The sequence below is a fragment of the Ranitomeya variabilis genome, chromosome 1 (assembly GCF_051348905.1).
Source record: "Ranitomeya variabilis isolate aRanVar5 chromosome 1, aRanVar5.hap1, whole genome shotgun sequence".
NCBI lineage: Eukaryota > Metazoa > Chordata > Amphibia > Anura > Dendrobatidae > Ranitomeya > Ranitomeya variabilis.
Genome location: NC_135232.1, coordinates 468,963,647 through 468,983,029, shown reverse-complemented (window position 1 = coordinate 468,983,029; position 19,383 = coordinate 468,963,647). Strand labels below are relative to the sequence as shown.

General features: G+C 43.7%; 1 protein-coding gene across 1 annotated transcript; it reads right to left on the bottom strand.

The window, feature by feature from the left end:
* Window positions 1–937: 937 nt before the first annotated feature.
* Window positions 938–18,494, bottom strand: TRMT10B (tRNA methyltransferase 10B). Its single transcript, XM_077250563.1, has 9 exons — window positions 18,383–18,494; window positions 17,931–18,166; window positions 16,759–16,873; window positions 13,054–13,178; window positions 12,485–12,637; window positions 6,960–7,038; window positions 5,850–5,917; window positions 3,230–3,353; window positions 938–1,185 (listed from the first exon to the last, which is right to left on the bottom strand). The coding sequence occupies exons 2-9, from the start codon at window positions 18,120–18,122 to the stop codon at window positions 1,049–1,051; spliced, it is 993 nt and encodes a 330-aa protein (XP_077106678.1). The 5' UTR covers window positions 18,123–18,166; window positions 18,383–18,494; the 3' UTR covers window positions 938–1,048.
* Window positions 18,495–19,383: the final 889 nt, after the last annotated feature.

The window sequence follows — 19,383 nt, the reverse complement described above, 5'->3', positions numbered from 1 at the left end:
TATCTCCAGTACCTTGCCCAGGAGGGTGTGGAGCAGCTGATCGGGGAAGCCATCCATCATACAACAGATCAGAAGGATCACTTGGGGCGGAGGACACATAATGCCGGTGGCCATCCCTTGATATACTGTTAGCCCATAGGTGTGCCACTGCTACATATAATGTAATACTAGGAAACATTTGTCCATCTCCCTTTATGGAAAGCTGCATTTTGGTCTCACTCATGCATTAACTTGTTTTTTGTGTATGAGGAAACACTCGCCCTTATGGAATTTATCAATTGTTGGTCCTTCTTTCACCGTGTACCATCACATTTTTCTTTGTATGCAAAAAAACCCAAAACATTTAAATAGTGGAGTTTGATCTGTGACTCAGATCAAAGACAGCAGGTCTCTTATTCTGTGGTCCCATATTTCCTGAGGCTGTGTGCACACGTTGCTGATTTTTCATGTTTTTTTTTGCGATAAAAACGCTATAAAACCGCAAAAAAACCAGCATACAAATAAGCATCCCATCATTTAGAATGAATTCCGCATGTTTTGTGCACATGATGCATTTGTTTCCGCGAAAAAAAAACATTGCGGTAAAAAACGCAGCATGTTCATTAATTTTGCGGGTTTTTTTTGCGGATTTCCCTCTATAAAATGCATTGGGAAATGTCCGGAAAAAAACGCATGCAGATTTCTTGCAGAAAATTTCAGGTTTTTCTCAAATTTTCTGCAAGAAATCCTGAACGTGTGCACATAGCCTTAATCATGACCATGTAACGGATGCATGTAGAATGGCCATTGAATGAGGCATCCTACATTGTGGATGATAGTGTAGCATTTGCTGAAAAATGCTTTCTAGAGCAGAATGTGATGTTACCAGTTTGGTATAAAAAGCACTCAATTTATTGGGAAGTTTCTCTTTCCCGTTAGTCACTGAACTTTTTCTTTTTGAACACAATGTAGTATACATGTCTTCCATTAACACAAAGGTAAAGATTTCATTTTTCTATTTCCTGTTCTATTTATTTTGAAAAAAAAATTGTACATTGAAAGAAAGATACTAAGGCAATTTGAAAGAGGATTCATTTTCCAGTGTAATGTCATCTTGAAGAACAAAGCCTTTTCCGGGCGACACTCCAGCTCTTAGCGCTTCTGGCCAGCTCCTTTTTTCACAGTACGTGCGTAAGATATCAAACACTGTGGAAAAGAACAATGTATCTTAGTGACTGGAGGAACTTAAGAACATCCTATAGAAAGTTAAGATTCACAAACTGGAAAAAAAAAAAAAAGTTAATGGCGGTTTTCCAGCGTATCTTCAGGAGCACACTGCTCCCCTGCCTTGCTGAGGGCAGTATGCTCCTGAAGACTGACAGTTTGGAGCAGTGGCGTGCGTGGTCGTGCTGCTAGTCTGAACTGTGCTTTAAGTGTAGGTTTAGGGTCAGTTTAATCCAGAAAAGTGGGATGAATTTTTTTTCCCCCTCACTTATCTGTGTGATGTCAATATACAATCCCATTTTTTTCCCCCTACATCGGCTATTCATGGTTTACAATTTCATCTTACAGAAACGGAATGTATCCATAAACATCAGACAGCATACCAAAAAAAAAAAAATAGCTAATGTGTTCTGCCCTATTGAATAACATTGCTTCATTTTTTTTTTTTTTTTTTTTTCACGGACAGTACATGGACCGAAAATCCAGTCCTGTGAACAAGCCTTTATTCTGATAGTTGAGGTAACTTTACAGTGGGAAGAGCACGGGAGGATTGAGGCTGGCTGGGTCCAGGCAGGCCAGAGCGTAGAGCTTGCTCGCACTGCACTGCACTCCTTACCTAATTGCTCTCTGTGAAACCGCAGGGTCACCAGCGCCCTCGGCAACACTCCCCTTATTGAGAACAGAGGATTTCTAATGAGGGGTACATTGCAAAGATACTTATTTTTACACTGAAGTTTGCAATTTGACTCATCAACGCAAGAAAAACCCTTTAAGGCAGCCTTCACACAAAGTAAACTACGGCTTGACTGTCACACGACTGCCCCCATACAATTCAATGTATGATGCTTGACACTTGCATATGTGGTGTCAAAATGTGGCTTTTTATCAACTGTCAAGTGACACAAGTGCTTCTGTACCAGAGGCAGCTGGTGGCCTTAGCCCAAATGAAGGCCGCTATACTTAGCCTTCATAGGTCACCACAAGGTTTCTCTGGTACTTCAGATTAGCAGAGGCTCGAGAGGAAGCGGTGTTATAGTAAATTTACGATTGTCAGATCCTGGGGGTTTGTGTCTCACTACCCGAAATTATAGACCTGCTGGCTTTAATAACATTGATATATTTTTATATCTGCATCTCTGAGTTCATGGTGTACATATTTAATCCTTAAAGTCCCCATACACATGGGTGTCATACACTAGGCATACAAGTGTATCAGCCTTGCCCTGTTCTGGTAAGAGAAAAAAAAAATACAGACATCTGAGAAAGGTATGATAAGCAGTAGAAGCAGGATGTTTTTTTGTTAAACAGGACTAAAAACACCACCATAAAAACTATGGCCCCATGATTCCTTAAGACTGTGGTCTTATATGATAGTCTTGATGACATATCCACTGGAGTAAGATGCGCCAAGTTTATTAAAGGGAATCTGTCAGCAAGTTTTTGCTACCCCATCTGAGAGCAGCACAATTTAGGCAAATAGAAGCTGAATCCGATAATGTATCACTTAGTCTACCGGATGCAGCCACACTAATCAGAGTTCCTTGCTGTAGGCTGCGGCAGAGCTGAGAAAGCTGCCCCCGCCCACACCAGGCTCTGTATGTACATAGGCAGCTCACTGTCAATAGACTATCACAGCACTATAGACAAACAACAGCACACAGCTTGATAAGGGAGGCATCATTAAACACTGCCGTTTAACCCCTAACTCATTCTGTCCTCAGATTACACAGCAAAAACTTGCTGCCAGATTCCCTTTAAGAAACATGCACCTTGTTCATTTATTTAGCGTGTTAAGCTGCTGTACACCAAATGTACACAAATTATGAGGAGTTTATTAGATCTGCCTGGCCCCACCCACTACTGAAAAGTAAGCAGAGGCTGGTGTAAAGCCCCCAAAAGGTTCAGAATATTTGTCCACAAATTTTATAACATTTCAAGCAGTTTAGTGCCTGGAAAAAGTGGCCTTGGGATTAGTGTCAGTGCCCCGCATCCAGGACGATCTGCGTGTACAGAACCTTTACCTCACCTTGATTGATAGCTAGTATCTCAGAATGATAGTTTTTCACGTTGTCCTTCTTAACCATGTATTCCTGTATTGGAAGACGGGCAGTGTGCAGACCATGGTCTTTAGCTTTTTGATAGGTTACTTTCTTTAAAAAAAAAAAAAAAAAAGTTATTTATATTTTTTCATGGGAATTTGCACTTAAGATAATAATCAATGCAATACTTTAGCCAAAATCATAAGTGCCTGTTTACTCTTTTATCAATGTGGTGACTTTGGACAGAAAGACCAGTCACTACATGTATGACTGACCCCTGTGCCTATACCAGTTTGCACAATGACTTTTTAGGTGGTGTCTGATTTTGTTACTAGAGTTTGCCGAGGGTACTCAAGTGACATGGTGGCGTCCCCGCGGTCGCACGTTTGACAGACAGCCACAAAACATGCAGGGATTGCCAGACAGCCAAGAAACATGCTGCCGCGGGGCCTCCAACATGTCACTTAAGCACCCTCGAGTTACGAGTACCTGTGCTCATCTCTAATTATCACTGCTGGACTAGGTGTCTTGTGCCAGGCAGTCCAGCTAATCTGTGTAATCCCGCCTCCGCCACTGATTGGCAGCTTGCTGACAATATACAGCGTACACAGAAGGCTGCTAATCAGTGGTGCGTGCGGGGTTACATACAGCTCTGCATTCTGACCACTGCGACATCTACAGCAGAGAAAACAGGGATTCTAGCAAAACTACCCCAAGCAGTCCAGAAAGTGACACATTGCAGGAATCAGGATCTCTGCCACTACATCAAGCAGCTCTCGGATTTCAGAGCAACAACCCGCTGACATATTACTTTTAAAACATTTGTCCTAGTTGTTCGTTATCGACATAAAAGAGGTTAAAATATTCCACTTCTCACACTAGACACCAAGTTCAGGCATCTCAATGGTCAGCTTAACTAAATAGCAAAGCCACTAGAGACTCAAGGTCTACAAAAATTAAAATTTTCAACAGCAGAAAAAAAGGCAGCAACACTTACCTGCCCAGATCTTGGAACAAATGCACTGCAGGGTGCAGCCAGCCCATAAAGCATGAGGGGTGTTCGCACTGGGATGCATTGAGAAGTGTGCTGGCCAGCTCGCCTAATCGAAAAGTAGGGGCGTGACTAATAGGCTGTGTTGCTAACATCTTGCTTTATGGGCTGGCTGCACCCTGCAGTTCAATTTTACACTTCCGTCTTTCAGCTTCCGTCACAATCCATCGATTTTTGAGAATGCAGGATCCTGCATTTTCTCATAGGCTTGTATTAGCGACGGATTGTGATGGATGGCCATCCGTTTCATCTGTTGTGCACTGGATCCTGCATAGGAAAAAAACGGTCCGTCGGGCAGAGAAAACGTTCAGAGGAACGTTTTTTTTCTGCACGTCAGAAAATCGTTCAGAGTCGCTGACTGTGAAAAGCAGGGATCCAGCGACGGGTCCCGTCTTTTCAAAACTGAGCAGGCGTGGAAGAATTTCCTGTCAGGGAAAGTCTCTCTCGCTCTCTCTCTTGTTACTATTGATGCTGCTTATGCAGCATCAATAGTAACAAGATATGTTAAAAAAAAAAAAAAAAAGTCGCAATATTCTCACCTACCGACAACCCGCGCCGCGTACCGATGCTCCCAGCAGCTAGCGTTCCTACGGTAGTAATACATTGCGAGAAGTCGCAGTCTCACGAGACCGCGAGATTTCGCAATGTATTACTAGGAACGCTAGCTGCCGGGAGCATCGCTGCGCGGGACGCCGGTAGGTGAGAATACTGCAAATTTTTTTTAATCTTGTTTGTGTTGTGTATGCGTTTTCGCACACACAACAGGTGCACATAGGCGAAAGACGGGCCCAGTGCACACGTTTTCCACAATCTGCACAGGATCCATCATTTCAACGTCTCGACAGATCCTGTGCAGATTTGGAAGACGGAAGTGTGAAAGAAGCCTTAGCTGAATAGCCTGGGAGAGAATGATCACTGGAAGGTACGTGATTTAATGTCATATCCACTCTACATGGTAAGTCCCCTCCACCGCCATTTCCTGGTCTTTAGGGGAGGGGGCTGTATTCCATCACTTCCTGGAGACTAATATCTTAGAAGAATGTGCTTCCAGTATGGACATGTCTAGGAAGCTTTTTGTTTATTAAAGACTTAAAAAGTTGTCAGCTACATATTATAACGGAAAAACATCTACATGCGGTGGAAATTACAAGACTGATGAAGTCTATCACCACTGATCAGTGACAGCCATTACATTCATTTTAAACAGGAAGACTGCAAGGAGATGGTTTCTTCTGCCTCAAACATAATGTGGAGGCTGAAGCAGTCACATGGCCACCCCTCCCCCCCACACACAGTCAGCGGTACACAAGAGTGGTGACATAGTAGTCAGTGAGTCTCCCAGTTTAATACGTACAGCCACTTTACAGAATACTTTTTTTTTTTTTTTTTCATCTCAACATAAAAAAGACACAGTCCATTATGTTATCCATTAGTAGATATACACACAGTACGTACATACTGCAGAGTCAGTCATTGTATCCATGTTACCCTGTAGGTCTGCCATCACTGAATACTGGATTTGTCACCAATCACACCACAAACTGCAAAATACAAACCTTCTGAACGCTTTCATCAACGAGTCCCCCAAGAACATACACTTTTGTGGGATCAATGTCTTTCAGGACTAGGAAGAAAAACAGGATGAGGATTATTTAGCATATTTTCAGGAACTTTATTCTTCCCAGCAGCCTTTAGCTTTCAGTCATAGAGGTGCGGCTTAAGGCTACGTTCACATTTGCGTTGTTGGGCGTTGCGTCGGCGATGCAACGCACGCAAAACACAGCGTTTTGTGACGCATGCGTTCATTTTTTTTAGCGCTAAAAAAATGCAACATGCTGCGTCCTCTGCGCCCTGACGCTTGCGCCAAAAAAACGCATGCGTCACAAAACGCAACGCATGTCCATGCGCCCCCCATGTTAAATATAGGGGCGCATGACGCATGCGTCGCCGCGGCTGCGCCCGACGCAACGCAAATGTGAACGTAGCCTTAGTCACCACTGAGTACACAGTGAGCGGCGACTCTAACCACGCCCAGGTACTGACCGACAGCCGGTTCTGTACTGATGCATTGCTGAGTCGGCTGTCAGTCATTGCCAGGGCGTCTTTACAGCTGCCACTCACTACATACTGAGTGGTAACTGTAGCTGCTTCGGTAAGGACTGAAAACCCAACACCACCGGGAAGAATAAAGTTAATTTCCTCCCAGACGGCGCCATTAGCTTACAGACTAAACTTATATTTGCTGGTTAATAATGTTTTTGAAATGACAGGTCCCTTTAAGCTAGAATTCTGGCATAATACACCTAAAGAAGTTGTAAAATGTTTTTCCAAAGAGAAGTTGTGCAAAAATGTTTTTGCTTTTGGTATTTTTAAGCACGTCCCAACCAGTTTTGCCAAAATGAGCAGAGCATGGGTAAGACGGAGGCAAGGCTACGCACAAGCATATACTTCATGAAGATTTATGAAACTTTAGTGGCACACGGCACTTGTAGGATGCACTTCCTAATGAATTAGGCGCCTCTTACTCCACAACACCCATTCATACATAACACTGGAGTGTACAATGCCGGTCCTAATGAATCAAGCCTTTATGTCTTAAAAGCATGCAATAAATAGTTTTCTGGCATAAATCCATTTGTTATAATTAGGGGTTTGGTCAGACTTACCAAGGTCAGAGTCTGGAGTGAGATAAACTATCATCTCCAATGGGAACAGATCAAGAAAGTGGTCTTCTGTGGATTCAACCTAAAAATATAGAAAATCCAGTTTTTACTGTTCTATAATAATAGCTTCACAAAGTCTCTGAAAAACAATTAAAACCAGCGAAAACTGTTAGTGTATGTAACGAATGGAAGTTATTGGCCATAGAAAAGAATAAAGCGGCAGACTATCTAAATCTCAGAACTCCATGGTGATATACAGTCACTAGAGAAAGTATTCACCCCCTTGGCCTTTTACATATTTTGTTACATTACAACCGGTGTATAAATATTTTTGTAATCCGATTTGTGTGTGATGCATCAGCACTAAATAGTATGAGTTGGCGAAGTGAGAAAAATATAGGCCTAAAAATGCATTGGATCAAATAACTAAAAAATGGCATATGTATTCACCCATTTTGCTATGAAGCCCCTAAAAATTTCTGGTGCAAGTAATTATCTTCATAAGTCACATGTTTAGTGACAGGAAGCCCACCTGTGTGCAATGTAAGTGTCACATGGACTGTCACCTTTTCTGAAAGGCCACAGAGGCTGCAACACCATTAGGCAAACCATTAACCAAACACCATGAAGACCAAGGAGATCTCCAGACAACTCAGGGCTGGGTTATTAATAAACATCCCAATCTCTGATGATCCCCCGGAGCACCATCAATTCCTTTTTCAACAAATGGAAAGAACATGATGCCACAACAAACCAGCCAAGAGAGGGCACCCACCAAAACTCACAGCCCAGGCAAGGAGGGCATTAATCAGAGAGGCAGCACAGAGACCAAAGATAACTCTGAAGGAGCTGCAGAGATCCCAAGCAGAGACTGCAGTATCTGTCCATAGGACCACAATAAGCCATACACTCCATAGAGGTGGCCTTTATGGAAATGTGGGGAGAAAAAAGCCTTTACTTACACAAATTGTAAAGCTCATTTTAAGTTTGGCAAAAGACGTGGGAGACTCCCCCAATTTATGGAGGAAGGTACTGTGGTCACATGAGACCAAAATGTAAGTTTTTGGCCACCAAGGTAAACACTATGTCTGGTATCAAACCAACACAGCTCATCACCAGAAGAGCACCATACCCACAGTGAAATTTGGTGGCAGCATTATGCTGTGGGGATGTTTTTCAATGGTAGAAACAGGGAAAATTGTCTGAGTCAAGGGGAAGATGAATGCTGCGAAATACAAGGATATTCTTGAGAAAAACCTGTTTCAGTCATGTGAGACTGGAATAGAGGTTCACCTTCCAACAGGACAATGACCCAAAGCACACTGCTAAAGCAACACACTGTTGGTTTAAGGGGAAACGTGTACATTTTTCAGAGTGACCTAGTCAAAGCCCAGACCTTAAGCCAACTGAGAATCTGTGATCAGACTTGAAGATTGCTGTTCAAGTGAGGAAACCATCTAACTTGAAGCTGGAACAGTTTTGCCTTGATGAATGTGAAAAAATCCCAGTGGTAAGATGTGGAGAGCTCAAGAGTCTTATCCAGAGCAACTTGCAGCTGTAATTGCCACAAAAGGAGGCTCTACAAAGTACTGACTTTAGGGGGGTGCATAGCTATGCACAGTGAAGTTTGCTATTTTGTCCCATTTGTTGTTTGCTTCACAATAAAATTGATAGACCAATGTCCAGTGCTTAATATGAAGTGATGCAAACCCACAAAAAAATAAAATAAAACAGTGGAATTCCAGGTTGTGAGGTAGCAAAACACAAAAAAAGCTAAGGGGGAATGGGGAAGGAGAATACATTCACAAGCCACTGTACTTAGAAAACCAGATGCTTAGACGTAGTACTGCTCAGTCTTCAAATGATTGCCTTTACCAGGTGACGTACCAAGGCTGGGGCAGCGTTGTAAGCATATAGTAAAATAAGTGTAGAGGAATAAAGAAGACAAAGACACACAAGTAACTGCCTATTGTCACAACAGTAACTATACATTTGAAACGTTTTTCACATTTTATTGCCTTACAGGTAGATCACTGGGGATCTGGGTCACAAGACCCTGAGCAATCACTGAAAACTGCACCCCGAGAAGCATAAGGCCATGTTCACACTTTGCGGGTTTTACCGCGGATCCGCGGCGATTTTGATGCTGCGGGTCCGCAGCAGTTTCCATAGCGTTTACATTTACATGTAAACCCTATGGAAACCGCAAACCGCTGTGCACATGCTGCGGGAAAAAACACGCAGAAACGCAGCGGTTTACAACCCGCAGCATGTCACTTCTTTGTGCAGAATCGCAGCGATTCTGCACACATAGAAATGCATTGATCCGCTAACTTCCCGCATGGGGCTGTGCCCACGATGCGGGAAGTAAGCGGATAATGTGCGGTTGCTACCCGGGGTGGAGGAGAGGAGACTCTCCTCCAGGTCCTGGTAACCATATTTGTGGTTAAAAAAAAAAAGAATTAAAATAAAAAATAATGCTATACTCACCTCTCAGCGCTGCACGCGGCCGTCCGGTCTCAGGTTTGCTGTGCGAGCAGGACCTGCGGTAACGTCGCGGTCACATGACCGTGATGACGCCGCGGTCACATGACCGTGACGTCACGAAGGTCCTTCTCGCACAGCATCTTTGGAAACGGACCGCCGCGTGCAGCGCCGAGGAGATCGGGACGTCAGAGGGGGGTGAGTATAACCATTTTTATTTTTAACATTACTATTGATGCAGCATATGCAGCATCAATAGTAAAACCAAAGCCCGCAGCGGAAACCGCAAGACAAAACGTGATAAATCTGCAGCGGTTTTGCCCTGCAGATTTATCAAATCCGCTGCGGCAGAACCCGCAGGGACCCGAACCTACGTGTGCACATAGCCTAAAACTCAGGAAACAAGAGTGCACTGCTTTCTATTGAGTCCGTACTCCAGGGTGTGCGCGTGCTCCTGTTTGCTAAGTTGAACTTCTATTAGGGAAGGTGTGGGTGGAGAGATTTTAGCCATCGGTGGGGGTTTCAGGACCTGGAAAACCAACCCATCTGCCTGTAATTATTAGGGCGATGAAGATTGAAAAAGAAAAAAAAAAATATTCAAAAGTTTAGTTACTTTTTAAAGAGACCCTGCCAGGTCAGATAACGCTTTTAACCTGCAGATATTAAGGTATTCTTTAGGTTAACAGCGTTAAGCAAGTTCCCGGCCACAATACTAAAAGTGCGACATCTGGGAGAAAATGAACTTTATCCTTCCTGGGAGCCGCCTGCTTTCCGTCATATAAGGGACACAGCCACCGTCACCGATCAGTATAAAGTGTTGTAACCACGCCCTGATGCGGCTGTCAGTCAAACAGGCATGCCAGCACTGCTACAGTCACTGCTCAGTATACAGTGCTATAAACATGCCCTGGCACAGTGACTGAAAGCCTGCTCAGCAATCCATAAGCATTGAAATTACAACAAGAAGGAAACATTGTGGAATAAGGAAAATCACAGGATGCATAGACATGTAAATGATATGCAAATTATGAAAAAATGGAAACCAAATGTTCTAAACATGTTCAGTATGTGCGCCATGTACAGAAATCCCTGCATGCCTTGGCATACTATCAATATTATTAATAGTTGTCTGAGGAACGTTATTCCACACCGAATGCATTTAGGCAAATTGTCAAGATCTGCTGCTGGCAGCTCCCTTTGCAATTGCTAACGAATGACATCTCAGATGTGCTTGATGGGAGACCAGTCCGGAGATGCTGCAGGCCATGTTAGCACATTTAGGCTACACAGGCTGCTCACAGTAACACGCAGCCTGGCATTGTCATGTTGAAAAAGGGCTCCTGAAACACACTGAAGCAATGGCAGTACCACTGGTTCCATGACTGATCCATTCTGTCTTGCAAGTGAAATTAGTCATTACATACCAAGCTTAAGGTGTCAAATGAAATCTAGACAAACCATCAGAAGGCGTTGACATGACATTGGACTATGAACCAGACATCCAGTTATAGGTGTTGCATTGACTTCACACCACTAGAGAAGTGAGGCAAAGGCTATCATGGTGTAGCACAAGATTACAATGGAGGTTCATCACCTTCATTGACAAGTCCCACTTTTGTCTTGGATGCAGTGAAATCCGAAGATTGGTCTGGAGACCATGTGGGTAACACCAAGAACAGGCCTTCCATGATAGAATATCACGCTGCTCCTAATCCCACGGTTATTGTCTGGGGTGGCAAAATGTACACTAGTAACAACTCTCTGGTCTTTATCAAAGGTACATTAACAGCTTGATGTTACATGGATTTAATCATGGAACCACTTGTATGGCCATTTCTCCAATGTCTTAGGAGCCATTTCCAACACAACAATGTGCATGGTAGCAGGCTTAAATGTCTCCTCACCTTTGCATGTCAGGCTTGACATGTTACTCTCTGAAAGGAGAAACGTTACTCCTCAGATCCTGGTCAGACGCCCCTCACCAAGCCAAACTAGATCTCACACTTTGCACTGACTGGGACAGTACCCCCAATACAGTATCTGTAAATTGTGTATCTGTAAATTGAGATTTTGGCTTTCATCCTAAGTGATGTGACTAGGCTCGTTAGAGGGTCGGTATTGACTGTTAGGATCGCTACTTCCAGCAGGTGGCACTAGAGTTCTAGTCCTCTTACACTTCTAAGAGACAATTAATGTACATGGCACTCATACTTAATGCTGAATAAAGCAAGATGTTTTGAAGATTTTGAAGTTTACTTCCATTGTTTAATCATTTGCATATCACTAAGGTCTATCCATCTGGGATTTTCCATAATTTCATGACTTTCTTATTGGTGTTGCAATTCCAATGATGGAGAGTATATAAAAATTAGAAATCTTGCAATTTTCACACAACCCAGTGGGGGGAGTCAACTTCCTATTATATCAGGAAATGCACATGGACATACCCCAATGGTCAGCCCCCCACCTTTTCTTCAGTAATCCAATGAGCATGTGTAAAGGTCATTGTGAAGGGAGGGGGAGCAGGTAAGTCCATATTTTAAGGTGTTATAGCAGTCATTGTAACCCTGGCCTCTGCAAATAATAGGCCTGCTTTAAACTCTCCCTGAATGGAAGAGCGGCCAATGTGAAAATTGCAAGATTATTACTTTTGTTATAAAATAAGGATCGTAATAGAGGTTAAAAAAACCTTTTTTTCATAACCATCACAAAACCCTGATTCATAATTTTCGGATGATTGCTTCAGTATAAAGGGTTTCCCCATATTTATAAGTTATCATCTATTCATGGAGTAGGCGATAACGTCATGGAAGTTCAAGATTCATGGAAACAAACGCAGAGACCCTCACTGATCCCGAGAACAGTGCTTGGCTATATCCGGCAGCCCCATAAACAAGGAATCGAGAGGAGACATCGGTTCCATTCGATCAGGGTTCTGTACAGTCTTGTTCTCTAGATCGGAGGGGGTCACAGATCTAATGGATAACTGATAACTTAAAAAAGTGCTGATCTAAGACAGTGAGAAGTCAAAGAAAGAAACTTACAAGATAATGGACAAATCCGTCATTCATTCTCACACATTCATCATATAATAGACTGTTTTCTACAAGACCTGTCAGGTACAGCCAAAATGGTTTTGCAGCTTTCTTGTTGGACCCATACAGTCTTCCAATTTGAGCAGCAAGACGACTTATCTCCTAGAACACAACAAACAAATATTCAAATCTTACATCTCATCAAAAATCCCACTAAGCAGCAATCGGTCATTGTCTAAAAACATGAAAGTGCTGTTGGCAAGTCAACAATAAGGTGGACGAGCATTCTCCAACAGAGAGGGTCTGTAAAGCCGTGGACACCAAGCGTGGTCATACTAGATGTGCCCGTAACTCAACAGTCTCCTGAACTCATCCCGGCACAAACTAAGCCCAGAACAGAGAATAGGAAGATTTTATAATCCGAAATTTCCAAAATTAAGAATTCCCTGAATTGTAGTCCCCAAAAATGTTAACACTTCATGACAGCACAATGCATTTTCTGGAGCTTAGAATTATGTCTGATCTGCTAATATACCAAAAACAATATATTCCAAACGGAAAGTACAAAATTGTATTACCTTCTTGCTCATGTGATCGGTCATACTCAAGTCAATGCAAAGTTTAGGACCAGAATCCTTTGCTTCTAAGAGACGTTTTTTGGTCAAAGCTTTTAAAAACTTTTTGCTGTGTTGTTTGTCAGTCCCTGGAATAAAGGTGGATAAATAATATTAGTAATGTGCTCACATTGCTGCATCCCCTTTATAGCAAGTTAACAGGACTCAGTGAATGGTGGCCATTCATTGACATATTAATATAGACGCTATTAGAAAAATTTAAGGTGATACCCCTTTTTTTTTTTTTTTTTTTTTTTTTTACATTTGAGGGGAGTGTATCTCAACCTTTAATACTTTGCTTCTGTTCAGTTTATTAGTAAGGACACAATGGCATTTATCCTTAGGGTGCTTCCACACCGCGTTCAGGCACCCGTTCAGTGGCCCCGTCGGGGCTTATCTCCAAGCCCCAAAATGGAATTTGGGCATATGCGCAGACTGGGCCTTAGGGTACGTGTCCACGTTCAGGACGGCCGGCGGTTTGGATGGAGCGGCAAACCCGCTCCGCCCCCTTTTGTGACGCGATGATGCCGGATGTGTTCATTGCACACATCCGGCATCATCGCACCCCACACAGGGCCCAGTGTTTTACCTTGCGGCGGCGCAGCGTCACCGCAAGGTAACGGACATGCTGCGATCTTAAAAGACGCGCAGCATGTCCGGAATCGCAGGGCCGCCGGGTGCGTGCTACCACGCATAGTGGAGACGTTATTTCATAAAATCCCCTCCACTATGCTGTAACATCTGGACGCTGCATGTTTGATGCTGCGTCAATCACGCAGCGTTTCCTGAACGTGGAAACATACCCTTAGACTATAATGGTGCAGACAGAGTGATGGTGTGCATGCTTACTGGAGGTAGACACCCAGACACAGTCTACTACTGGCGCTTCTCACAAAATTAGAATATCATCAAAAAGTAAATTACGGTTCCTCAATACAAAAAGTGAAACTCATTATATAGAGTCATAGAGACTGCAGACTTTGCAGATGTCCAGAAGGCAGTCATTGACATACTCCACAAGGAGAAGCCACAAAATGTCATTGGTAAAGAAGCTGGCTGTTCACAGAGTGCTGTATCCAAGCATATTAATGGAAATTTAAGTGGAAGGAAAAATTGTGGTAGAAAAAGGTGCACAAGCAACCGGGATATTTGCAGCCTTGAAAAGATTGAAAGAAAAGGCCATTCAAAAATTTTGGGGAGATTCACAAGGATTGGAGTGCTGCTGGAGTCATTGCTTCAAGAGCCACCACACAGAGGTATCAAGGACATGGGCTACAAGTGTCACATTCCTTGTGTCAATCCACTCGTGACCAATAGTCAACGCCAGAAGCCTCTTACTTGAGCCAAGGAGAAAAAGAACTGGACTGTTGCTCAGTGGTCCAAGGTGTTGTTTTCCTATGTAAGTAATTTTTGCATTTCATTTGGAAATCAAGGTCCCAGTCTGGAGGAAGATTGGAGAGACAAACAATCCAAGCTGCCTGAGGTCTAGTGTGAGGATTCCACAATCAGTGAGGGTTTGGGGAGCCGTGTCATCTGCTGGTGTAGGTCCACTGTGTTTTATCAAGACCATCGTCAGCGCAGCCATCTACCAGGAAATTTTAGAGCACTTCATGCTTCCCTCTACTGACAAGCTTTTTGGAGATGGAAATTTCATTCTCCAGCAGGACTTGGCACCTGTCCACACTGCCAAAAGTACCAATACCTGGTTTAAAAACAACAGTATTACTGTGCTTGATTGACTGGCAAACTCGCCTGACCTTAACCCCATAGAGAATCTATGGGGTATTGTCAAGAGGAAGATGAGAGACACCAGACCCAACAATGCAGACGAGCTGAAAGCTGTTATCTAAGCAACCTGGGCTTCCACAACACCTCAGCAGTGCCACAGGCTGATCGCCTCCATGCCACATTGATGCAGTAATTGATGCAAAAGGAGCCCCGACCAAGTATTAAGTGCATTTACTGAACATACATTTCAGTAGGCCAACATTTCAGATGTTAAAATCATTTTTCAAGCTGGTGTTATAAAGTATTCTAATTTACTGAGATAATGACTTTTGGGTTTGCATTGGCTGTAAGCCATAATCATCAACATTAACTGAAATAAACACTTGAAATAGATGACTGTTTGTAATGACTCTATATAATATATGAGATTCACTTTTTGTATTGAAAAATTGAAATAAATTAACTTTTTGATATTCTAATTTTGTGAGAAACACCTGTATGTCTGGGTGTCCATCTCCAGTAGGCATACATGCCTGAAAATGATGCACAGCACACGTTATCTCTGTCGGCGCATATGCTTGAATCCCATTTTGCGGGGGGCTTGGACGCAAGTCCCAACAGGGTCACTGAATGGGTGCCTGAGTGCAGGGTGAAAGCACCCTTGAAGGAGTCTTTCGTTGTATAAAACTTGACTCCTTTTGAAATTATGCAGTAAAACTAGATATTTAGAAATTAAGTTCCCAATTCATTAAGACTGGTGTAGTATACATCACTCTTAATTGAGGAACTTTTGGAGTGAGACGAGCCTAATTCATAAAGAAGTGCATTCCACTTAATGCATTATGTACAGTGCCTTGAAAAAGCATTCATACCTTTTCCGCATTTTTTCACTTCACACTCAAACTGAAATGTGTTTTATTTAGATTTTCTGTGATATACTAACATAAAGTAGCACATACGTGTAAAGGAAATGATACAGGGTTTTCTAAATATTTAATATAAATCTGAAAATTGTGACATGCATTTGTATTCAGCCCCCGAGTCAATACTAAAGGACCACCTTTCGCTGCAATTACTGCTATTAGTCTTTTGGAATATGTCTCTACCAGCTTTGCACATCTCGAGGTGACATTTTGCCCATTCTTCTTTGAGAACTAGGTCTAGCTCAGTGAGATTGGAGCGGAGCTGCAAGTCTTGCCACAGATTCTCAATGGGATTTAGGACTGGACTGAGCCATTCACAGACATGAATATACTTTGATCTAAACTATTCCATTGTAGCTCAGACATTATGTTTAGGGTCATTGTCCTGCAGAAAAGTCAACCTACTCCCCAGTCTCCAGTCTTTTGCTACCACTAACAAGTTTTCTTCCATGATTGCCGGTATTTGACTCCATGCATCTTCACATCAACTCTGACCATCTTCCCTGTCACTGTTGAAGAAAAGCATCACCACAGCATGATGCTGCAAGCATGTTTCATGGTGGGGATGATGTTTTCAGGTTGCCAGCTGTGTCCCCCCTACATGGCATGATGAAGGTGGTGCTCTGCTCATATGAGACCACATTAGATATTTTTGGGCTAAATGCAAAACGCCATTTGTGGCAGAAAACTATCTCTGCACATCACCCTGAAAACATCACACATCTGGCAGCCATGTTTTCCTCTCACTGCACTAGATAATGTGTAGACTACACCACACAATAAAAGACATCGTACACAACTCGATTCATTTCATACAATTACATATGCAGGTAAACAACAATCGAGCATTGCTAAAGCAGTGCCAATATTTTTTTTTCCATACCAGAAAATGTAAATTCATGCCCAAGCGCCAATACGAGCAATGCTAAAGATCTAAATGGAAAAGAATTCTAACAACCTGATGCTGTGACCTACGATTTCCAAAAACGACAAGAGAAAAGAAACTTATTCACATTACCTCCACTGACGTCCCCAGACTGCTTAGCTTTCCTTCTCTCTTTTTCTTGCCTTCTTTTACTTTTTTTGGCAGCAACAATTTTTTCCCAGTGCCTCTGTTTTCTCATCACATTTTTCTGAAGAGAATAATAAAAAAAATGATATTACCAAGTATTTGTACGTAAAATTCCCAATTAATAATACAGCACCACTACAGATTTGTGCAGCTCTATGGTACAAGACTACACACAAAACCCTGCAGTCATGCTGTCTATTCATCTGCCTCCTACTTCTGAAAATCCTTCTCTCAGAAATAAGGAAAGATCAGTTTTTATCAATCAGTATGAACTACTGCGATAAATCTGAAGCATTTCAAAAGGGGTTATTTGAGACTTAAGAAAAAAATAATAATTATGGGGCTAAGCATTTAGCAGGCAGTTGCCAACTACCTGCCTATGACGATCTCTCATGGCTCAGAACGGTCATACACCACTCCTGCCAGTGATATCACGTTGACAGTAGTTTCTTCTGTTCCGTCGAAAGGGAATCACTGCCGAAAGTCATGTCGATTGGCAGCCAGGTGTCCATTGCATTACATCGAGTCAGCCATCAATCAATATATCGGCAGAGCAGAAGAGAAAAAGCTGCGGTGGAAACCCTGAAGCCGTGCTCAGCGGGGAGAGCACATACCGTATTTTTCGAATTATAAAAAGGGGGTAGCTCAATGGGTAGAGAGTGTGGGTCCGATGGAGTGGGGCCACAGGGGGCAGGGTCGCTGCTTCAGGAGGCCGGCAACGGTAGAAGTGGGGCGAGGATGTAGGCCCAGGGCAGAGATCTCAATCTGCGAGTACGCCACCTCCTGTGGCCATTTTTCCAAAGCCCACCGCAGGGAAATCAATGGGAAGGAGGACTCCACTATTAGGAGATGCCCACAGCCCCGGGACTCTCCCCTCCTCCCAGCCAGGGCCCCGCAGCATTGCCCCACCCCCGCCGGCCTCCTGTGAGCCCGCTCCACTGACTCCGGCCCCCCTGGTTAGCTACCGTAAAATGGGACTATAAGACGCACGACCATTTTATTTTAAAAAAGGGTCTAATTTGGGGTGAGTCTTATGGTCCGCACGGCATATGTGTGAACCTAGCCTAAGACTGTCTTCTAAGTTTGCACAGCAATGCTATATCTCCCACAGCACTTACCGAACAACAAGCGCCATGGTCCTGAGCGGAGAGTCCAGAGTCATCAATATCCAAATCAAAAGGCATTAAAGCGAGATGATCCAGTGAGGAGCTCATATCTTCAGGGGTCTCCTTTCCTCCATCATGGATCTCCTCAGCTTCTCCTATATAACTGACCGTCTTGCTGCAGCTGTTGTCGGCAAACTTCATCATGTCTACTGGCCCTTCTCACTGAACACTGACGCTCCTTGACGTGTCTGGTAACATAAGACAATAATGGGTCAGACTGTGGTCACTTTTAGACTATAAAGTGCTGAAGGTCACCACATCTACTGCGGACTGTATGCATGTAACGTGCACATTCCTCCAGGTGGACTGTGACAGAGAGGCCGCCCTGGATCAGGCCCCATGCAGACGGCTCGCCCAGTCTATAAACCGCAGCACATCGGACTCATCATCCGCTCACTACTCACAGACCGCAGCTGATACATCAGCGTCGCTCCTCGCGCGTCATCAAGTAGCCGGAAGCGCTGGGACTAGGCTGGGTTCTCAGGAGTCACGTGCAGTCTACCGTCACGTGACTCGCGCTAAGCTGCTGGAGGGAAGGCGCTTCCTGTAGGGTAGCCTGCACGCACGTTGTATTGCCTGTAGGCGGCAGCAGTGCGGCGCTGGTACCACACACCCGCGGGTGTTCCTGTTCCGCCCCTCACTGTACTGTTTATTTCTCCGCCGTATTTCGCTCATTACCGTTGAAAGGAGAAGCCTGGTAATAAAGCATTGCACACTGTGACTGCCGGAGACGGGATGGGAACATGAAGGAGCTCTCTTCTACCTTCTTTTCTGCAGTATCAGTGTGCAATGCTTTAAGCTATGTGCACACACTGCAGATTTTGCAGCGGATTTGACGCTGAGGATCTGCAGCACTTTTCCACGAATGTACAGTACCATGTAAACCTATGGAAAACCAAATCCGCAGTGCCCATGCTGCGGAAAATACAGCGCGGAACCGCAGCAGTTTACATTCTGCAGCATGTCAATTCTTTGTGTGGATTCTGCAGTGGTTTACATCTGCTCCTCTATAGGAATCCACACAAAAACTGTGGTAAATCCGCAATGCAGTTTTCTTGCAGATTTACCAAAATCAGTGCGGAAAAATCCACACTCCATTCCACAGCGTGTGCCCATACCCTTATACACGGAGGACACAGGCATTGGTCCCTATTAGAGATGGGCGAACCCGAGCCGTAAAGTGCAGCGTCTGCTCAGAACACCTACTGTTCAGGGACGGACACTGAACACGGACGTCACCAGGAACTCGGGACCGGAGTGTGCAGCTGCATGTATTTCTATGCAGCCGGCGGCAGTGACAGGTATTAAGGCGACTCACGTTAGTTTCTCGCATTGCAGTTGCAAATGTGACCCCGACCTTCCTGTGCATGGCATCACGGCAAATACCGGCGGCCCTGATCAAATG

Bases quoted from the DNA above. Each gene is read 5' to 3' on its own strand.
- TRMT10B (XM_077250563.1), bottom strand. From the start codon at position 18,122: ATGATGAAGTTTGCCGACAACAGCTGCAGCAAGACGGTCAGTTATATA. The intron at 16,874-17,930 runs GTAAGTGCTGTG...TATTCTCTTCAG, and splicing joins ACCATGGCGCTTGTTGTTCG to AAAAATGTGATGAGAAAACA. The intron at 1,186-3,229 runs GTGAGGTAAAGG...TCTTTTCCACAG, and splicing joins GATACTAGCTATCAATCAAG to TGTTTGATATCTTACGCACG.